Source organism: Dryobates pubescens, chromosome 21 (genome assembly GCF_014839835.1).
Source record: "Dryobates pubescens isolate bDryPub1 chromosome 21, bDryPub1.pri, whole genome shotgun sequence".
In the NCBI taxonomy this organism is placed as follows: Eukaryota; Metazoa; Chordata; class Aves; order Piciformes; family Picidae; genus Dryobates; species Dryobates pubescens.
This window is the reverse complement of record NC_071632.1, coordinates 20,412,492-20,431,720: the sequence shown is the minus strand read 5'-3', so window position 1 is coordinate 20,431,720 and position 19,229 is coordinate 20,412,492. Positions and strand designations below refer to the sequence as shown.

Below are 19,229 nucleotides of genomic sequence, written 5' to 3'. Positions count from 1 at the left end.
AGCTTCCCAGCCTCTGCTGGACTCTCTCCAGCACTTCCCTGTCTCTCTTGAAGTGGAGAGCCCAGAACTGGACCCAGTAGACCAGATGTGACTCCACCAGGGCAGAGCAGAGGGCATGGAGAACCTCCCTTGACCTGCTGGCCACTCTTGTCTGAATGCTCCCCAGGACACCATTGGCCAGCTTGGCCACAAGGGCACATTGCTGGCTTATGGGCAACTTGTTATCCCCCAGCACTCTCAGGTCCTTCTCTGTGGAGCTGCTCTCCAGCAGGTCAGTCCCTCAGCTGTACTGGTGCAGGACTTCTCCCTTGGGGCCTGCCTTGCTGCAGCTTGCCAGGCTGTGCTGGCACGGAGCAGAACACCTACCTTTGTGGTTGAAGTCATAGATGTACTCTGGACATGGCATAGCCACCACTTTGCCTGGCACACCCTCAGGCCAGCACACAATGCCATCCCACTCAGGAAGACAAAAGCCATCTGTGGAAGAGACACAAAGAGAAGGAGAAGTCACTGGACCTGCAGAGGTGACACTAAGGCTCCCCTGTTTGGAGAGGACCCTCCATGGCTGTCACTCAGTTTAAGGAAGTTGCTCTTAGGCAGCACTGCAATTTTCTCCTCAGCGATGAGCTGCAGGAGCTGCAGCTTCTCCCAGGTTTTCTTTCAGAAGGACAAGGTCAGATGTGGGATAATGGCTGAGAGGGGTCCCTGCCTCTGGGAAGTTGCTTTCCCTTGTGAGCTGGCAGACATGAAAATGGGGCAGGAGGAGAGCAGAATGGAGAAGAGGAGGGCTTGAGCATTCTGGACCCTGGGGAGGGATGGGCAACCTGGAGGTGCCCAAGAGAGCTTTGCTGGGTATGACCTTGATATGGTAGCAGGAATTTGAGCTTGGTCTACCGAGGAGACAAACTATGTTGAACCTGTGCTGTTGTGAGGCTCAGGGCTATCAGTTCAGGCTTCCATGAAAGGTCCTCATGCCCACAGCGTAGCTTAGCTGTGACTTGACACCCACAGGCCATGGATCCAAGGTTAGATGCAATTTTAACCCCTTGTCTCGGTCAACCAGTCCCATGCTCAGGCACAATGCTTTGCTGCTCTCTCAGATGCCCTTGTGTGCCCACACTGGAGTGAGGGCTGAAGTGCCACTAAAGCTAGGAAGAGCTGTGACATAAATAGAGGTGGGGATCCATCTCTTCACCCAGGGAACAAGTGACAGGACCAGAGGAAATGGCCTCAGGCTGCCCCAGAGGAGGTTTAGGTTGGACTTGAGAAGCAATTTCTTCCCCTTGAGGGTTGTCCAAGCCTGTCCCAGGCTACCCAGGGCAGTGGTGGAGTCCCCATCCCTGGAGGGGTCTCAAAACCATGAAGACATGGTGTGGAGGGCCATGGTTCAATGGTGACCTGGTAGTGCTGGGTTAGCAGTTGGACTCAGCTTCAAAGTCTTTTTCAATCACAATTATTCTGTCCTTTGGTTTTAAACTAAAGCAGGGTAGGTTTAGACTGGACATTAGGGAGATATTCTCTACTGTGAGGGTGGTGGAACCTGGGCCAGGTTGCTGGGGAAGGAACCACTCCAGGGAAGGTCCTCTGGGGCTCTGAGCAGCCTGCTGTAGGTGCAGAGGTCTCTGCTGACTGCACTGGGGTTGGACTGGGTGACCTTCAAAGCCCCTCCCAACCCAACCTGTTCTGTGATTCTGTGATTCTGATTTCATCACTTTTCATGAGGAATGAGCTGAGGGAATTCCTGTTCCCTACAGTTTCCCACCCTTGCCCCAAGTGAGATCCTTTTCTGCTCCGAGTTCAGCAGTCCCAGCTCTCCATTTCCCTGTGATGTCATCCTGGGGTAGGATGCAGGTCGTGCACTGATTGATCTGGAGCCCTGCCCATGCTAATTGCCTGGCAGTGCACCCACACTGATTGACCACTCATCTCCTGCCAAGCACAGCGTGCAAGGCTCGAGTCTTCCCGGCTTTCCCAGCCTGCTTCCTCACTCTTGGATTTCTGCCCTTTGCTCAGTTGCAGGTTTGCAGCCAGGGAGCAGAAGGAGAATGGGCAGGTGGAGGAATCCCCTGAGCCCCATTGCCTTGGGAATGCAAAGATCCTGGGGACTCTGTAGCTCTTTGTTCTATCACTTTGAGCTCACTGATCCTTCCTAACCTAAAATGAATCACAGAGTGGATTGGGTGGGAAGGGACCTTAAAGATCATCTGGTTCCAACCCCCCTGACATGGGCAGGGACACTTGCACTAGCCCAGGCTGCTCAAAGACCTGTCCATGACCACCTCCAGTGAGGGGGATCCACACTTTCCCTGGATCAACCTGTTCCAGTGTCTCACCACTCTAAGTCCTCAGCCCTGGGGTAATAAAAAGGAGGAAGAAGTTTATGGCATTTTCTCTGCTTCCAGTGACATCAGAGGAAGAATAGAATAGAATAGAATAGAATAGAATAGAATAGAATAGAATAGAATAGAATAGAATAGAATAGAATAGAATAGACCAGGTTGGAAGATACCTTTGAGATCATTGAGTCCCACTTCTCACCCAACACCATCTGATCAACTCAACCATGGCACCAAGTGCCTCATCCAGGCTCTTCCTAAACACCTCCAGTGATGGTGACTCCACCACCTCCCTGGGCAGCACATCCCAAGGGCCAATCTCTCTTGCTGGGAAGAATTTCTTCCTCACCTCCAGCCTAAACCTCCCCTGGCACAGCTTGAAACTGTGTCCTCTTGTTCTGGTGCTGGTTGCCTGGGAGAAGAGACCAACCCCCACTTGGCTACAACCTCCCTTCAGGGAGTTGCAGAGAGCAAGAAGGTCTCCCCTGAGCCTCCTCTTCTGCAGGCTAAGCAACCCCAGCTCCCTCAGCCTCTCCTCCCAGGGCTGTGCTGCAGACCCCTCCCCAGCTTTGTTGCCCTTCTCTGGACACCTTCCAGCATCTCAACATCTTTCCTAACCTGAGGAGCCCAGAACTGGACACAGGACTCCAGGTGTGGCCTAACCAGTGCTGAGCACAGGGCACAATGACTTCCCTGCTCCTGATGCAGGCCAGGATGCCCTTGGCCTTCTTGGCCACCTGGGCACACTGCAGGCTCATGTTCAGCTGCTGTGCACCAGCACCCCCAGGTCCTGCTCTCCAGCCACTCTGGCCCCAGCCTGTAGCACTGCCTGGGGTTGCTGTGGCCAGTGTGTGGAACGCTGGATTTCCTCTTCATGGATACTGGGGGAGCCCTTCCCTTTGGCTCAGGGTGCTGCAGGACTCCTTGCACTCTGAAATCCAGCTTGTTGATGTTTTCAGCCCTCTGAAGGGATCAGCAGAAAAAGGGTGAAAAAGAAGATACCCCACAACGTTTGGAGTGGGATAAAATGGGATTGTCTCTAGGGGTTGGGATTGTCTCTAAGGGTTGGGGTTGTCTCTAAGGGTTGGGGTTATCTCTAAGGGCTGGGGTTGTCTCTAAGGGCTGGGGTTGTCTCTAAGGGTTGGGGTTGTCTCTAAGGGCTGGGGTTGTCTCTAAGGGTTGGGGTTGTCTCTAAGGGTTGGGATTGTCTCTAAGGGTTGGGGTTGTCTCTAAGGGCTGGGGTTGTCTCTAAGGGTTGGGGTTGTCTCTAAGGGCTGGGATTGTCTCTAAGGGCTGGGGTTGTCTCTAAGGGTTGGGGTTGTCTCTAAGGGTCGGGATTGTCTCTAAGGGTCGGGGTTGTCTCTAAGGGCTGGGGTTGTCTCTAAGGGTTGGGATTGTTTGGGTGCTGTGGTTTTTTTTCTTGGAGACACAGTAAATACAGAGTTCTGTGTAGCCCTCCAGGTGGTCTTGCTTAAAATAAACCCAATTCTCTGGGGAGAGTAAATAAACAAACAGATGTGGGCAAACTGAGTGCTGTGGAGAAACAACACTGAGGAGAACAAACTTCATCTGACTGGCAGCTTGAGAGGAAAACCTTTCCACTTTCTCTCAGGCCCCCAGAGCAGCTTGCAAAGGTCAAGCATCACTTCAGAGCTGTTTCATTTAGCATAATTTCTGAACAGCATTGGTCCAGAAAGTATTAATGTGGGAAAGTGTCTGCTGAGCACATGCTCCTCCCGCTGTAAATGTCCATAAGCACACATCTGCAGTCCCAGAATGGGATCATGGGGTCCAGCCCTTACCCCAGAGCTGCCAGGGCATCACTGAACCGTGGCCCTCAGCACCACATCTCCAGGGCTTTAAAACCCCTCTAGGGACAGGGACTCCACCACTGCCCTGGGCAGCCTGGCACAGGGCTTGACAACCCTTTTCTGGGGAGCAAAAGTGTTCCTCAGGCCCAACCTAAACCTCCCCTGGGGCAGCTTCAAGCTCTTTTCTCTTGTCCTGTCACTTGTTCCTTGGGAGAAGAGACCAACCTCACCTGGCTCCCTTCTGCTTTAAGGGAGTTGTAACCTTCCCTGGGGCAACTTGAGGCCATTTCCTCTTGAGTTATCACTGTCCAGAGGATCCACAAAGGCAATCCAAAGGCTGGATGATCCATCTGGATGCTATGGCAGGCTGAGGGAGCCTGGGGGTGCTCAACCTGGAGTAGAAAAGATTCTGGGGGGAGAGCTGCCTTCCAACACCTGAAGGGAACCTACAGGAAGGCTGCAGAGGGACTTTTTGGAATGGTGTCTAGGAACAGGACGAAGTGGAATGGCTTTAAGCTGAGGGAGAGTAGGGCTAGACTGGAGCTCAGGAAGAAGTTCTTCAGGATGAGAGTGGTGAGACTCTGGAATGGGTTGCCCAGGAAGGTTGTGGCTGCCTCTTCCCTGAGGGTGTTCAAGGCCAGGCTGGATGAGGCTGTGAGCAGCTGAGTCCAGATGAGAAGTGTCCCTGCTCATGGCAGGGAGGTTGGAGTAGATGATATCTAAGGTCCCTTCCATCCTGAGCCGTTCTGTGATGATGTTTGCAAGCTGCAGGTTGCTTTGGTGGAAGTGGCATATTTGGGCCATGCCTGCTCACTGCTCAGACTGCATCCTCAGGGTGCAATGAGGACTATCTCAGACTGCATCCTCAGGGTGCAATGAGGACTATCTCAGACTGCATCCTCAGGGTGCAATGAGGATTGTCCTTCTCCTGCAGCTACTTTTCCCTCCGCCTCCTCCCTCCCTTCCTTCCCTCCAGCCTCAATCCCCATCCCTGTGCGAGTGGTGGAGGCATGTGGAGAACACATTAAAACCATCTGGGAGGCTTCTTGGCAGCTGGATAAATGCAAACAAGGTCTCGAGGTGTTTATCTAGGGGTATGGAATATAAATCAGCCCAACTGGCTCTGGCACTGTGCAAGGCACCAGGGTGACCGCATTTGGAACGGGGCGTGTGATTGTGGTCACTCCGTTACGGGAAGGACGTTTGGGAGATTGGAAGCAGGCAGGGAGGAGCAACCAGGGAAAAAGGAGAAAAAATAGCAAGTGACCCAGCATTTTGGGACAGGAGGGGGATAGAAAGGGAGGTCTGGAGGGTCAGTGCCTGCCTGTGGGGTTGTGGATGCATTCCAAAGCTGGCTGTGTAGCTCCAAGGACCTGGGAGCGCTGGTGGATGACAAGCTCACCACGAGCCAGCAGTCTGCTCTGCTTTCAGCCAGCAGAGCCAATGGTCTCCCTGGAGGGGCATGAAAAGCATCGTGGCCAGAAAGTCAAGAGACATCCTCCTCCTCCTCTGCTCTGCCCTGCTGAGGTCACACCTGGAGTCTTTTCCAGAGAGAGCCTAAACTTGGGTCCAGGACCTACAGGTCCTTCAGGGACAATGGAGCTGTAAGCTCAGCTGCACAACCCCCACGCCTCGGGCAAACACAGACACAGCTTCTCAACTGAAGCCAGCCACTTCTCCTGGCAAATAAACCAAGGCAAGCTGCACCACCTAGGCCTGGAGAGAAAGGAGAAAGCTTTGCCCTTGGGCTTTGGTAATAACAGGTTTATGCAATTAAACCAAAATCTCTCTTTTTCCCCCCACAAAATGTCCCATCCCCTTTGCCAAGCCAGGGAAAGACAAGCTCTGAATTCATGGGTGGGGGAAAAAAAAATAAAGGGTAAATAGAATGGGGGAAAATGAAATAAAGGTAAATAAAATAGAGAAAAATAAGATAAAGGTAAATAAAATAGAGAAAAATAAAATAGAGAAAAATAAAATAGAGAAAAATAAAATAAAGAAAAATAAAATAGAGAAAAATAAGATAAAGAAAAATAAAATAGAGAAAAATAAAGGTAAATAAAATAGAGAAAAATAAGATAAAGAAAAATAAAATAGAGAAAAATAAAATAGAGAAAAATAAAGGTAAATAAAATAGAGAAAAATAAGATAAAGAAAAACAGAATAGACAAAAAGAAAATAAAGGTAAATAAAATAGAGAAAAATAAAATAGAGACAAATAAAGTAGAGAAAAATAAAGTAAATAAAAATAAGATAAAGAAAATTAAAATAAAGGTAAATAAAATAGAGAAAAATAAAATAAAGAAAAATAAGATAAAGAAAAATAAAATAGAGAAAAATAAAATAGGGGGAAATAAAATAGAGAAAATTAAAATAGAGAAAAATAAAATAAAGAAAAATAAGATAAAGAAAAATAAAATAGAGAAAAATGGGGGAAATAAAATAGAGAAAATTAAAATAGAGAAAATAAAATAAAGAAAAATAAGATAAAGAAAAATAAAATAGAGAAAAATGGGGGAAATAAAATAGAGAAAATTAAAATAGAGAAAATAAAATAAAGAAAAATAAAAGAGAGAAAAATAAAATAAAGAAAAATAAGATAAAGAAAAATAAAATAGAGAAAATTAAAGGTAAATAAAATAGAGAAAAATAAAATAAAGTAAAATAAAATAAAGTAAAATAAAATAGGGGAAAATAAAATAGAGAAAAATAATATAAAGAAAAATAAGATAAAGAAAAATAAAACAGAGAAAAATAAAGGTGAAGAAAATAGAGAAAAATAAAATAGAGAAAAATAAGGTAAAGAAAAATAAAGTGGAGAAAACTAAACTAGGGAAACATAAACCAAAGCAAACTAAAGCAGTAACAATCACAAGAGCTCCGGGGCTGATGGCTTATGGCTGGGAGTTTCACTTCATCCCCTTCCAGCTTTCACTTTGGGGTGGCACCAGGCTGCCCACCATGGCTGCAGTGCAATATTTCCCTATGCAGAAGAGAAATGTTAGGGTTTCCTGTGCTTTCCAAAAGGCTTTTATGGAGACTCTCGAGGTAAGAAAAAAACAACTAAAGGGGAATAAAAAAGAGGGAAAAAAAAATCCAACACAAGCAGAGAGAAGAAGAAAGGAAGCCAAAGGTTTGTGGGGGCAGGGTTTGGCTGGGCTTTTGGTTTTGGCTCTTAATGTTTTGGGTCATGATCACTCCATGATTCCAACCCCCCCTGAGCATTGTGCTCCTGGGCAAGCTGCTGTGGGTGCCCTGCTTTAGCAGGGGGGTTGGACTGGGTGAGCTCCAGAGGTCCCTTCTAATCCCTACCATGCTGGGATGCTGTGAACCTGAGATGAATCAATGCCCTCACAAAGACTCTTCCAGTGTACCCCCGGAGCAAAACTGGCCTCTGAACTGCACCTCAGCGATGAGAGAGAAGAAGAGGAGGAGGATCTCAGGCAGCCCTTGCTCTGCAGGAAGCTTCAGAGGTGTTTTCCTCCTCTCAGAACTCAACTGGAGGCTTTAAAGAGAGAGCAGTGATGAGAGTTTGGAGTTCTGGTCAGGTGGGTTTGGACCAAAGCTTTTCAGCCATTTCTGTCCACCTGGATTTGAATCCTCGTGGCCTTCACCTTGAATTCCAGGACAAAAGGAAATGTGGTTTGTGGTTTGTGCCCTGGCTGAAGAGGAAGGAGATGAGAATCCAGCTCTTGGCCCTGCCACAGACTCTCCTTTGAGATGGGAGGTGAGGTGTTGAATATCCCTCTGCGTCAGCTCCCAAGCATGAGGACTGCAGTGCCACCAGCCCTTGGTGCCAGCTCACAGGAGAGAGGTTGAAAACTAAAAATAAGAAAACCTCTCATGGTGCCCTAAATTCCTTCACTGCTTCCTTCAGTGATGATGATGGAGGGGTGTGATGCAAGGCTGGGCTGAAATCCCACCGGGATCCAACCAGTTCCTGGTGCCAGGTGGTGTCTGGTGCTTTCTGGTGCACAGGGATGGGCATGGGGCAAGGGTGGTGGCAGGACAGCACTGAGGTGATGCCTGCACCTCTTGGTATGGAGTGAGGCTGCTTGGGAGCATGGAGAGAAGGCAGTGAGGGGGTAAGTCAGCTTGGGTTTTCAAAACCTCAGCCGCTCACAGGTAACATCAGGAGCTCCTCTTACACCAACACCTTTCTTTCCTGGCACTGCTCCTTTCCCTCTTGTTTATGTGGCTGCCTGATGAAGCAGATGAGGAAGCTGAGCCAGATGCAAAACAAACCTCCTCCAAAAAGGCTCCTTCTTAAGTCAATTAGCTGCACCACTGGCCCTGCTCCTACTTGCATGAGGAAGGGAATCTGAAATAGCAAATGAAGTCATGCTCTTTGGTGACAGAACCTGCCTCTGTGCACACACCAGTCCTTCGCACCCTATCAACCAGAGCTGAGTCCTGCTGGGGCCTTGGTGGCCGAGCTGTCTTATCAAGGATGTAACCTTATGCTGAATTCCTTTCCTTGGCCATGGGGATGTCCTGTAGGACCAGTTCAAGGCATGACATGCAGTCAGGAATCCATGAGGCTCCATCCTCTCCTTCTCTGACAGAAGAGCCACGAGTGCTGCTCATCAAACCTTTCATCTGGCTACTTCTGAGCTGGCAGAAAACCAGGGCTTTGTTCAGCCTGCTTCAAAGTCAGGCTTGAAGTCCAAGTGTTGATGAGAGTAGGTGTGCAGGAAGAGGTCCTCAGAAGGCTTCTTGGAGAAGCAGCAGAAGTCCACACCCCCACCTCTCATGGTTTAGAGAGCCACGAAAGGGAAGCATCTCTGTATGCCCCTAACAATGGATGCATCTCAAAGTCCTCTTCTGATCCCGTTTCAACAGTGATTGTTGAGGGATGGAAGACAGAGCAGAGATGTGAAAAGCAGCCCTCAGGCTGCACAGCCTCTTCACTTGCTGCAGAGCTCAAGTATCCAGTGCACGGCAGCTCTAAACCAGCCATGGGGCCAAAGGCCTCTTTTGCTCTGACCTCTGTGGTTAAGAGCTTCCCCAGAGAGAGGACTCTCAACTCCAGCCACTCCTCATTGACTTGGGCCATGGATTTTAAGTAGGAACATTCTCCTTTCCCAAACATCCTACAGCACTGGGCTCTCTGCAGGGCTGCCCTACAGCTAGGGACGTGCTGAAGGCTGCTCCAATGATCCCAGCAGGATTGTGGTTCTACAGGCAGTTCATAAGGCTGGGCAGGTGAGATGCAGCTCTTGCTTGGTGCTCTCAGATGTAGTGAAACACACAATTTTCCATGTGAAGGGCACAAACTACCCAGCCCTCCCCTGCTCTGAAAATCGAAGTAAAATCCAGGGGAGTCACAGCATCACACAGGATGTTCGGGGTTGGAAGGGACCTCCAAGGATTATCGAGTCCAGCCTCCCTGCTGGAGCAGGACCATAGAATGCAGCACAGGAATGCACCCAGATGGGTCTTGCAAGTCTCTAGAGGAGACTCCACAACCTCTCTGGGCAGCCTGTTCCAGTGCTCTGTGACCCTCCCAGTGAAGAAATTGCTCTTCATGACAATGTGTTAGAACCATACAAGCATCACAGAATCATGGAATGGTTTGGGTTGGAGGGGAGCTTAAAGCTCATCCAGCTCCAACTCCCCTGCCATGGGCAGGGACACCTCCCACCAGCCCAGGTTGCTGAAGGCCCTGTCCAGCCCAGCCTTGAGCATCTCCAGGGAGGAGGCATCCACAGCCTTCCTGGTAATCTGTTCCAGTGTTTCACCACCCTCACTGGAAAGGATTTCTTAACATTCTTGTTTTCTTTCTGTCCCACTCGGTGGCTGAGCCTATGCTGGCCTCAGATGCAGAACCAGCTCTCAAACCAGGACCGCAGGCATATTTGCAAAGCCCTGGGATTTGATTCCCTGGCTCTGCCAAACTGACCATAGAATCATTTGGGTTGGAAAAGGCCTTTAAGATTGAGTCCAAGCATTATCTAACTCCAGTGAGTTTGGTGCTGAACCATGGCTCTCGCCACGGCAAGGAGCTCGAAGCCTTCTTGTCAGTCACATGCATGGCCCAAGCCCTACCAATGCTTCTGCTCACAGTTAGAGGGAGAGATGTGGACTAAGTGGTCACCTTCTCGTTAAAAAAGAGAGAGTTAGAAAGTAGGTTGCAGGAGCCACAGCAGCTGGTTGATCTCAGCAGATCCCAAGGTAGGCAGGTGGTCTCTGGTACAACAGGAGGAAATGCCTTTGCACATATGCTTTTTAACGAGGTGTTAATTGGGCATTGGGTGAAGGGGACAAAGAAGTAACAGAGGATGTGGCTTGAGGTTTTGGCTGATGTAAAGCTGGAGGCCTGCAATAAAAATGAAAGCTGGGCTTTGTTGGCCCCCTTGCTGTCAGTTCCAACAGGGGAGGGACATCAGGTGGGCAGGCAGCTCGGCTCTGAAACCACAGCGGGCTCTGGGGACCTTTCCTCTCTGCTGGTGATGTCTCCAGGTGCTCCCACAGTGCTGGCTGTGGGAGGAGACAGCTGAGATGCAGTGGTGAAGGTGGAAGCATTCTGGCTTGTCCCATTTCAAGCAACAGAGGGAGGTGGAACAGGCTGCCCACCCAACATTAGGGGGGTGGGTGCAGGGTGCCTCAGCGCAGGGCTCCAGTGCCAATAATTAACACATGTGAAAATGATGAAAGAAACCAGTGGGGGATGATTACTTTGCTACCCACATGAGAGAGCTTTCTCCCTTCCTTTTCCCTCCAGCCCTACATCTGGGAGTGATTTTGTAGCCCAAAATAGAAAGGAAGTGGAAGAAAGAGGCTTAGCTGAGCCTGGGCCCATTTGAGGAGAATATGGAATATGTCAGAGGGAGACAGAGGAGGGGGAGTGGAAGGATGCTTGGTGCTGGAAGGATGCTTGGTGCTGGAAGGATGCTTTGTTTTCCACACCACTGATGTCTCTTGCTCAAAGGAACTTGGGTGATGCTATCTACCACAGAACCATTTTGGTTGCAAAAGACCTTTAAGATCATTGAGCTAAACCATTCTCTAGCTCTGCTCGCTAACTCTGGTGCTAAACCATGTCCCTCAGCACCACATCTATGGCCTGCTTTGCCATGCATTGCTTGGGCTTTGGGTATAGTGATAAGGGTTGTAAGCCCCTGAACCCTTGTGGCCTCTTGGCATCGGGAGTTCTGGAGCAGGAGAAGGAGGCTGTGACAGCTTTGCTTTCCACCACCTCGTGCTGGAACGCCTTCCCCATAGCCTAACCTGGAAACCCTTCTTCAGCTGCCTCCTTCCCATGGTCTGGGCTGAGGGGAAGGGCTGGGGCCAGGCAGGCTGGGCTGCTGTGGGAACACTCACCATGCACTTTGGGCACCTTGGCTTTCAGGTGTCGTTCGCACTTGGCCTTGGCTTTTAGCAGGAGGAAGATCTGCTCCTCTTTGGTGATGACATCATCAGCATCCACCTGCAGTGAGGAGGAGAAATGAGGTTAAACCTCAGCATGCCAAGTAGGGAACAAACCTGCCAGGCCATGCAGGTAAGCTAAATGCAAAACCTCTCTGCACCAGGCTGCTTCCTCCACCAGCTTTGCTCTCTGTAGCTCTGCAGTGAGTGACTTCAGCAGCACCTCCAACATGATGCCAATCATCTGTCTATGTGCCAGAAGGAGCTTAGGCTGCAACTCCTCACATCATAGAGTCACAGAATGGATTCACTTGGAAAAGACCTCTGAGATCATCAAGTCCAACCTTCCACCCAGCACTGCCAGGTCACCATTAAGCCACATCCCTCAGCACCACATCTCCACAGCATTGAAACCCTTCCAGGCACCAGGACTCCACCACTTACAGGCCTTGACAGCCCTTTGGGGAAAGAAACTGTTCCTCATGCCCAGCCTAAACCTCCCCTGAGGCAACTTAAGGATATTTCCTCTTGACCTGTTGCTTGCTTCTCGGGGGACTAATGCCCTCCTGACTCCAACCTCTTTTCAGGGAGTTGGAGAGAGCCAGAAGGTCTCCCCTCAGCCTCCTCCTCTCCAGGCTAAACAACCCCAGGTCCCTCAACTACTCCCCACAAGGCTCTAGACCCTTCATCAGCTTTGTTGCCCTTCTCTGGTCCAGCACCTAGAATCCAGAACCAGTGACCTGCAGATGAGGAGGAAACCTCTTGGTAGGTTGCAGAACCTGCCCATGGAAGCGGCTGCTCACTTCAACCCCCCTGAAGCCCAGGCTGAAGGGGGGGCTGTGACATTTCAGTGTACACCTCAAACTCCCTCCTCTTCAGAATTAAGGTTCCTTCACTCATTTTGAGTTAAATGAAGTCTGGAAAGCAAGTTAAGATAAACCAGCTGAAGGCCAAGGGGTTCTCCAGCAGGAATTACTACAAATGACATAATGAGGGTTAATGAAATCCAGCTTCGAAGCCATCTGAGCTCCAGCTTCCCACTGTGCTCCTCTGGAGAGGAATGGTGGCTGTTGGAGCAGCTGCTGTGGTAATGGACATGCAGATAGGTAGCTTGATCTGATAAGGGGATTCTGAGGAAAACAGAAGTTAGTTTTTCATGTCCTTGGGGAAAAAAAAATCCCTGCTAAAAATCCCTCAGAAGTGGGAGCTGCTTTGGAAACCACATTAAATCCATGCAAAACAAAGCCATCCCCCTCCAGATGTTCGTCCTGTCCACACTGGAGGCAGCATCCCACATTTCAGCTCTTTCACTGGAAGCAGAAAACCTCTGGGTCACATCCTGCTGTCACTTGTGTCTGCACAAACCCCAAGAGACTCCAGCAAAGCTGGAGGAGTTATTTGGGTTTCTAAGGGCCAGACTAGAATCTGACCTCAGGCATTTCATAGAATGCTGGGGTTTGGAGTCTGCTCCATCTTCAGAGCATGAGCAAAGGAACCTGGGGACAGAGCATTCAAGGGATGAATCACCTGAGTGAGGTGAGGCTGCACGTGAAGTGCTGGGGCCAGTTCTGGCCTCCACAGTTCAAGAGAGACAGAAAACTACTGGAGAGAGTCCAGAGGAGACTGCAGAGGTGCTGAGGGGCCTGGAGCATCACTGTGGGGAGGAAAGGCTGAGACCTGGGGCTGCTGAGCCTGGAGAAGAGCAGCCTGAGACGCAAGAGATAGAGTAGGGGGCAAGAGGCTGGGGCCAGACTCTTGTCAGTGGTGCTCCGTGACAGCACAAGGGGCAATGGGCACAAACTGGAGCCCAGGAGGTTCCATCTGACTGTGAGGAGAATCTTGCTTGTTGTGAGGGTGCTGGAGCCCTGTCCTAGGCTGCCAAGAGAGGTTGTGGAGTCTCCTTATGTGGAGAGATTCCAACCCCCCCTGGGCAAGCTGCTGTGGCTGCCCTGCTGGAGCAGGGTGGGCTGGACTGGATGATCTCCAGAGGTCCCTTTCAACTTCCACCATGCTGGGATTCTATGAGACATTGTAATGTGCCAACCAGGCTGAAAGCTCTACAGGAGCAGAGGCTTGAGCAGTGTGCTGCTGGGACAGACCCCAGAGTGGCTCAGCCTTGAGTTCAAGGAGCAGTAGGCAGGACAGGGCAGGCAGACCCCCACCGCTGGAAACCACAGAGCAGCTTTGGATCCACCAACTGCTGGAGCACTTTTAACTGTTCAATCCCACTTTGTCCTGTGCATTTCATTCTCTTCCTTGGGATCTTCAGCCAGCACTGCCCAAACTGATCTGACTGTCACAGGTTTAAAAGAAACCCAGAGGAGCATTTGCTTTGCAGCACTGATGTTAGGGCTATCTGGATCTGGCTCAGCAGAACTCCCTCTTTGACAAACAATCTCAACACCTGGTCCAAAAATACCCTGGGGTGGCCTTGCTAAGATCATTAGCACTTCCTTGTGCCAACCTTTGGGTTGAATCTGGCTATCCCCAGGCAGCCAAATAAGGAGCTTCATATTCAGAGGTGCTGAGGGATGGCTTGCAGGAGCTCAGGACAGGTGGGAACTGCTGGTGGTGGAGAAGCAACTGCTCTGGAGTGGGACTGGATCCCTTGGGTTGGGAGACAGATGTTGGTATGAGAAGTGTCTGTAAGAAGCAGGGGAAGTCATGACAATGCTGGCAGGGCTGGAAGCCCTCTGCTGTGAGGCCAAGCTGAGAGAGTTTTGCTTGGTCAGCCTGGAGAAGAGAAAGGTCCACAGAGACCTTCTGGTGGCCTTTCAGTGCTTGAAGAGGCTGTTCAGAAAGCTGGGGGCAGACTTTAGAGCAGGGCCTGTTGTGATAGATCCTCTGGGGATCATCTACTCTCACACCCCTGCTAAAGCAGGTTCACCTAGAGCAGGTGGTCCAGGATCTCACCTCCTGTCCTGCTCTCACCTCCAATAGCTCCATTCCTCCAATCTGAAGAAGCAAACCATCAGCCTTCTGACAGGACAAAGGGTGATGGGTTTAAACTGAAGCAGGGAAGATTCAGGCTAGAGACTCTAGTGCACTAAATATGGTGAGACCCTGGCCCAGGCTGACCAGAGAGCTGGTAGATGTCCCATCCCTGGTACCATTCCAGGGCAGGTTGCTCTGAACAACCTGCTCCCCTTGCAAGTGTCCCTGCTGACTGCAGGAGATGACCTGCAAAGGTCCCTTCAGCCCAAGCTCTTCCATGGTGTTATGATTCTGCACTGGGTGGTGCAGAAAAGGGAGGATAATTAGTCACCAGTTTGTGGAACTGGAGACCTTGGATGCAGAAACAGGACCAGGCCTGTGGAGCAAATTGCATCAACAGGTTTAAAGCAGGGTGAGACAGCTCAGGAAAGGCCAAATCCATCAGTAGCTGTTAAACACTGAGGCCTGGATGCCAATGGCTGATGCAGAAATGTCTTCAAACTGCTGCCCACCATGGGTAGTGCCAACTGTAAGAGCTGCCTCTGTCTCTAGCTAGCCTAAACTGGTAGTCTCTGGTCTGTTAGGACAGAAGGGTGACTGAACAAAGTGATTTTCACTCATAAGCCCTGCTGAGCATCCAGTAAAACTCAGGTTATTGTCCAGTTTGGTGTGCTGAGCACAATCTCCTCCATGCATTCCCTACACCTGCTCTTCATGCCTATGCTAAAGTAGGTGAGAGGTGCCAGAAGTGCTTGATTCAAGTGAGAGGTGCAGCCACAACTCACCAAAATTTGCAGATTCAGCATGTCCCTAGAACTGTGGAGGTTAGGAGAGGGCTTTGAGCTCATCAAGTCAACCACACACCCAGAGCTGGCAACCCCACCGCTGCTGCTGCTAAGCTGCTGCCATTAAACCACATCCCTCAGCACCACATCCACACAGCTTTTACATCCCTCCAGGGAGGGTGGACTCCACCACTGCCTTGGGCAGCCTGTTCCAGGGCCTGACCACTCCTGCAGGAAAGAAATTGTTCCTCATGCCCAACCTAAACCTCCCCTGGTACAACTTGAGGCCATTTCCTCTTGTCCTGCCACCGTTCCTTGGGAGAAGAAGAGACCAACCCCACACCTTAGGAATGTTTATAGATCTCTGCAGGGTGAGTGTCAAGAAGAAGGGACCAGGATCTTTTCAGTGGTGTCCTGTGAAAGGACAAGGGACAACGAGCACAAACTGGAACCCAGGAGGTTCCATCTGAAGAGGAGGAGAAACTTTGCTGTGAGGCTGCTGGAGCCCTGTCCCAGGCTGCCCAGGGAGGTTGTGGAGTCTCCTTCTCTGGAGACTTTCAAGATCCCTCTGGGTGTGCTGCTGTGTGACCTGCCCCTAGGTGATCCTGCTTTGGCAGGGGGGTTGGACTCAGTCTCTGGAGGTCCCCTCCAAGCCTCCCAATCTATGACTCCAGGGATGGGAGCTCCTCCTTGGCCTCCTCACTTTCCCAACTGCAACCCATCTGCACTTTCTCAATATTTATCATCTCCCAGCTTCCCAGCACTGATATTTTGTTTTCCCCTGACAGAAAAAAGCCCAAACACAAAGAGTTATTTGTGAGGAACAGATCTAACAATGGGTTTTGTTTTGTTGGGGTTCCCTCCTCCCTGACCCCCCTTCCCTCAGCCCTTTTGTTCAGAGCAGAGAGAAGTGCAGAGGATGGTGCAGAGCAAGCAGGGGTGGCAATGCAACCCAGAGGCTGGTGAAATCAGTTTGGATTCAGCTTCTTGGATTTTATTTTGGGGAGTTTGGGTTTTTTTTTAACTCTCTCCCCTTTCCCCTTGCCCCCAGAGGAGGCCATGGGGTAATTATGATAATGTTTTCTGGTCTTTCCCTTGCCTTGGCTGATCTCCCGGCCGCTAAAGTAAACCCCAACTCTCCACGGGGAGGTCATATTCATCCTTGTTTATGGGACTCATTTTCAGAAATAACACTGTCCTTTTTGTGAGCCTTCCCTGGCAGCAGCTCAGAAAAATAGCTGAAGGCAAACAGATTCCTTGGTCGGGGTTGAGAGCATCCCAGCCGCTCAGCAGACCCGAGGCAAAGGGGCTGCCGGCGATCGCCATCGCTCCGCACACAGAGGTCAGCTCCCAGCTGTAGAGCAGGTAAGGGCTGGTGTGAGGCAGGCAGGAGGCAGAGGCAGCAGGGTAGTCAAAAGGAAGAAGGTAAAGAAGGGAGATGTGCAAACGAAGGCATTGGTGAGGGTGATGTGGAGGGAAAAGGGAGGTAGGTCCCAAGGGTGTGGGAACAGGGTGGGAAATGAGCAAATGGCCTCAGGTTGACCCAGGGGAGGTTTAGACTGAAAATTAGGAACAGTTTCTTTCCCTTAAGGGTTGTCAAAGCCTGGCCCAGGCAGCAGAGGAACTGGGGGCTGTACTGCACAATATGTGCTGGGGAGGAGGAGGAGGCCAGCTCAGCTCTCCAAGCAGCACACATCTCATGAGGAGCAGCTGGGGTTGTGCAGTCTGGGGCAAAGGAGGCTCAGGGGAGACCTTCTGGCTCTTTGCAGCTCCCTGAAAGGAGGTTGGTGACAGGTTGGGCTTGGTCTCTACTCTCCAGAAACAAGTGACAGGGCAAGAGGAAACAGCCTCACTTTGCCCCAGGGGAGGTTTAGGTTGGACATGAGGAACAATTTTCTGCCCTTGAAGGTTGTCAGAGCCTGGCCCAGGCTGCTCAGGGCAGTTGCAGAGTGCCCATGCCCGGAGGGGTTTCAAAGCCTTGGAGCTGTGGTGCTGAGGGCCATGGTTTGGTGGTGCCCTGGCAGTGCTGGGTTAATAATTGGACCTGAAGACCTTAAAGGTCTGTCCCAATCAAAACAGTTGTGTGGTCTGTGGTACTATGACATAGGTGGAGCTGGCCATGCAGGTCACAGCCCAAAGCATCCCTGCTGCTTTTGGTGATCACCTCTGGAAGGGTGCTCACAGTGGGGTCTTGGAGTGAGGAGTGAGCCTGATGGACTCTGGTGAGGAGAAGACACAGGGACCAGCAGCTGCTCTGCTTTGGGGAGTGGGAGAAAACACTGACAACCTTCCTCTTTGACAGTGGCTTAGGTGAGCTCTGGTCCAGAGGGTCCAGGCTCATAAACCAAGCCCTTTTTCTGCAGCAGAGACTGCAGCTGAGCTGACCAGGAAGGAAATGAAATGAGCTTCATCCCAGCCCTGCTGAAGGAGCAATCACTCCCTCAAGCTCTGCCAGGGCCATGATAGCTGTTAGAATGAAGAGATCAACCTAACCATGTGTAATCGTAGAGGCACAGAATGGTTTGGCTTGGAAGGGATATTAAAAGGCCATCTGGTTCCATCTCCCCTGGGCAGGGACATCTTCTGCTGGGTCAGGTTGCTCAGAACCTCATCTGACCTTGCCTTGGACACTTGCAAGGATGGGGCATGGACCAGAGGTGCCAGTGCCTCACCATGCTCATGATGAAGAACTTCTTCCTCACATCTTATCTTGCTCTGCCCTGGGGGATTCAGTCCAACTGGATAAGCATTATTTCTAACATGAGAGAGAGAGGAAAAAGGAAAAAAAGAAGTGGTTTGAGACCTATTTCCTTTCAGGTTAATGCTGGCAAGAGGTAAAAATAAATAAAGCCCAAGTGCCAGCTGGCCCAGCTAGGGACACAGTAGCCTAGAGCAGCAAAAGCATAACCCCCTGCCAGCAAGAAGCTGTGCAGCTATGGTCTGCTCAGGACACTGGGCTGGAGAAGAGGATGAGGGGGTGAAGGTTGTTTCAAAGCAGGAGACTATGAGAGGCTTGAGAAAGCAGATTTGAAGCCCTCTGTTCTGTTGGAGACTGATGTGTCTTCCCCTTGGCCAGCAGCTGATGGTTTCCTCAGGGCATGAAAGTGTTGTCCCTGCACCCAGAGCATGAGACCCCCAAAACCTGAGGCTGGCAGGGGCCAAGTGTCAGATTTACTGTGGGGCCAGGTGTGAGCTTGTGTCAAGGGTTAGGGCTGGGCTGGCCACTGGATCAGTGCCAATGCTCTGTAGGAACCCCTCTGCTTCCCAAAGGGAAGAGAAAGGGAGTAAGGGAGAGAGGCTGATGGGTTGGGAAAGAAACTAAACCAGCTGGGTGGGAATAAGAACAACCCCATGAACCAGAGACAAGCAGATGCTTTGTGGCATCTACTTGATGCCAACTACTTGGTCCCAAGTAGCTGGAGCCTTGCTCCAGCAGGGCACCCACAGCACAATGCCCAGGAGCACAATGCCCAGCAGGAGGGGGTTGGAATCTCTCCACAGGAGACTCCACAACCTCTCTGGGCAGCCTTGGGACAGGGCTCCAGCACCCTCACAGCAAAGTTTCTCCTCCTCTTCAGATGGAACCTCCTGGGCTCCAGTTTGTGCCCTCTGCCCCTTGTGCTGTCCCTGGGCACCACTCAGCAGAGCCTGGCCCCAGCCTCTTGCCCCCCAGGCTCCCTTCAGCTCTTGCTGAGCATTGCTCAGCTGCCCTCTGGGGCTGCTCTTCTGCAGGCTCTCAGCCCCAGGGCTCTCAGCCTTTGCTGCTCCCAGAGCTGCTGCAGGCTCCCCAGTATCTTTGTAGCCTCCACTGGGCTCTCCAGTACTTTGCTGTCTCTTTTAAACTGAGGAGCTCAGAACTGCACCCAGCACTCCAGATGTGAAGGATGCATTTGATTCTTGATGGGAATTTGATTCTTCCTTCCCTTTTGTCTCTCCAGCCCTCTCATTCCTCTCAAAATCAACACCTCTTTTTTTCCTGTTCTTTATTTTTTGTC

The 19,229-nt window shown here is 50.7% G+C and overlaps 1 protein-coding gene across 1 annotated transcript in view; it reads right to left on the bottom strand.

Annotated features, from left to right (window-relative positions):
* Nucleotides 1–19,229, bottom strand: part of PTH1R (parathyroid hormone 1 receptor) — a 99,682-nt gene that overhangs the window by 41,322 nt on the left and 39,131 nt on the right. The window contains exons 2-3 of the mRNA XM_054171284.1: nt 11,471–11,576; nt 367–477 (exon numbers count right to left, since the gene is read on the bottom strand). Of these exons, the coding sequence (XP_054027259.1) occupies nt 367–477; nt 11,471–11,576 (217 nt within the window). The remainder of the gene's footprint in view (nt 1–366; nt 478–11,470; nt 11,577–19,229) is intronic.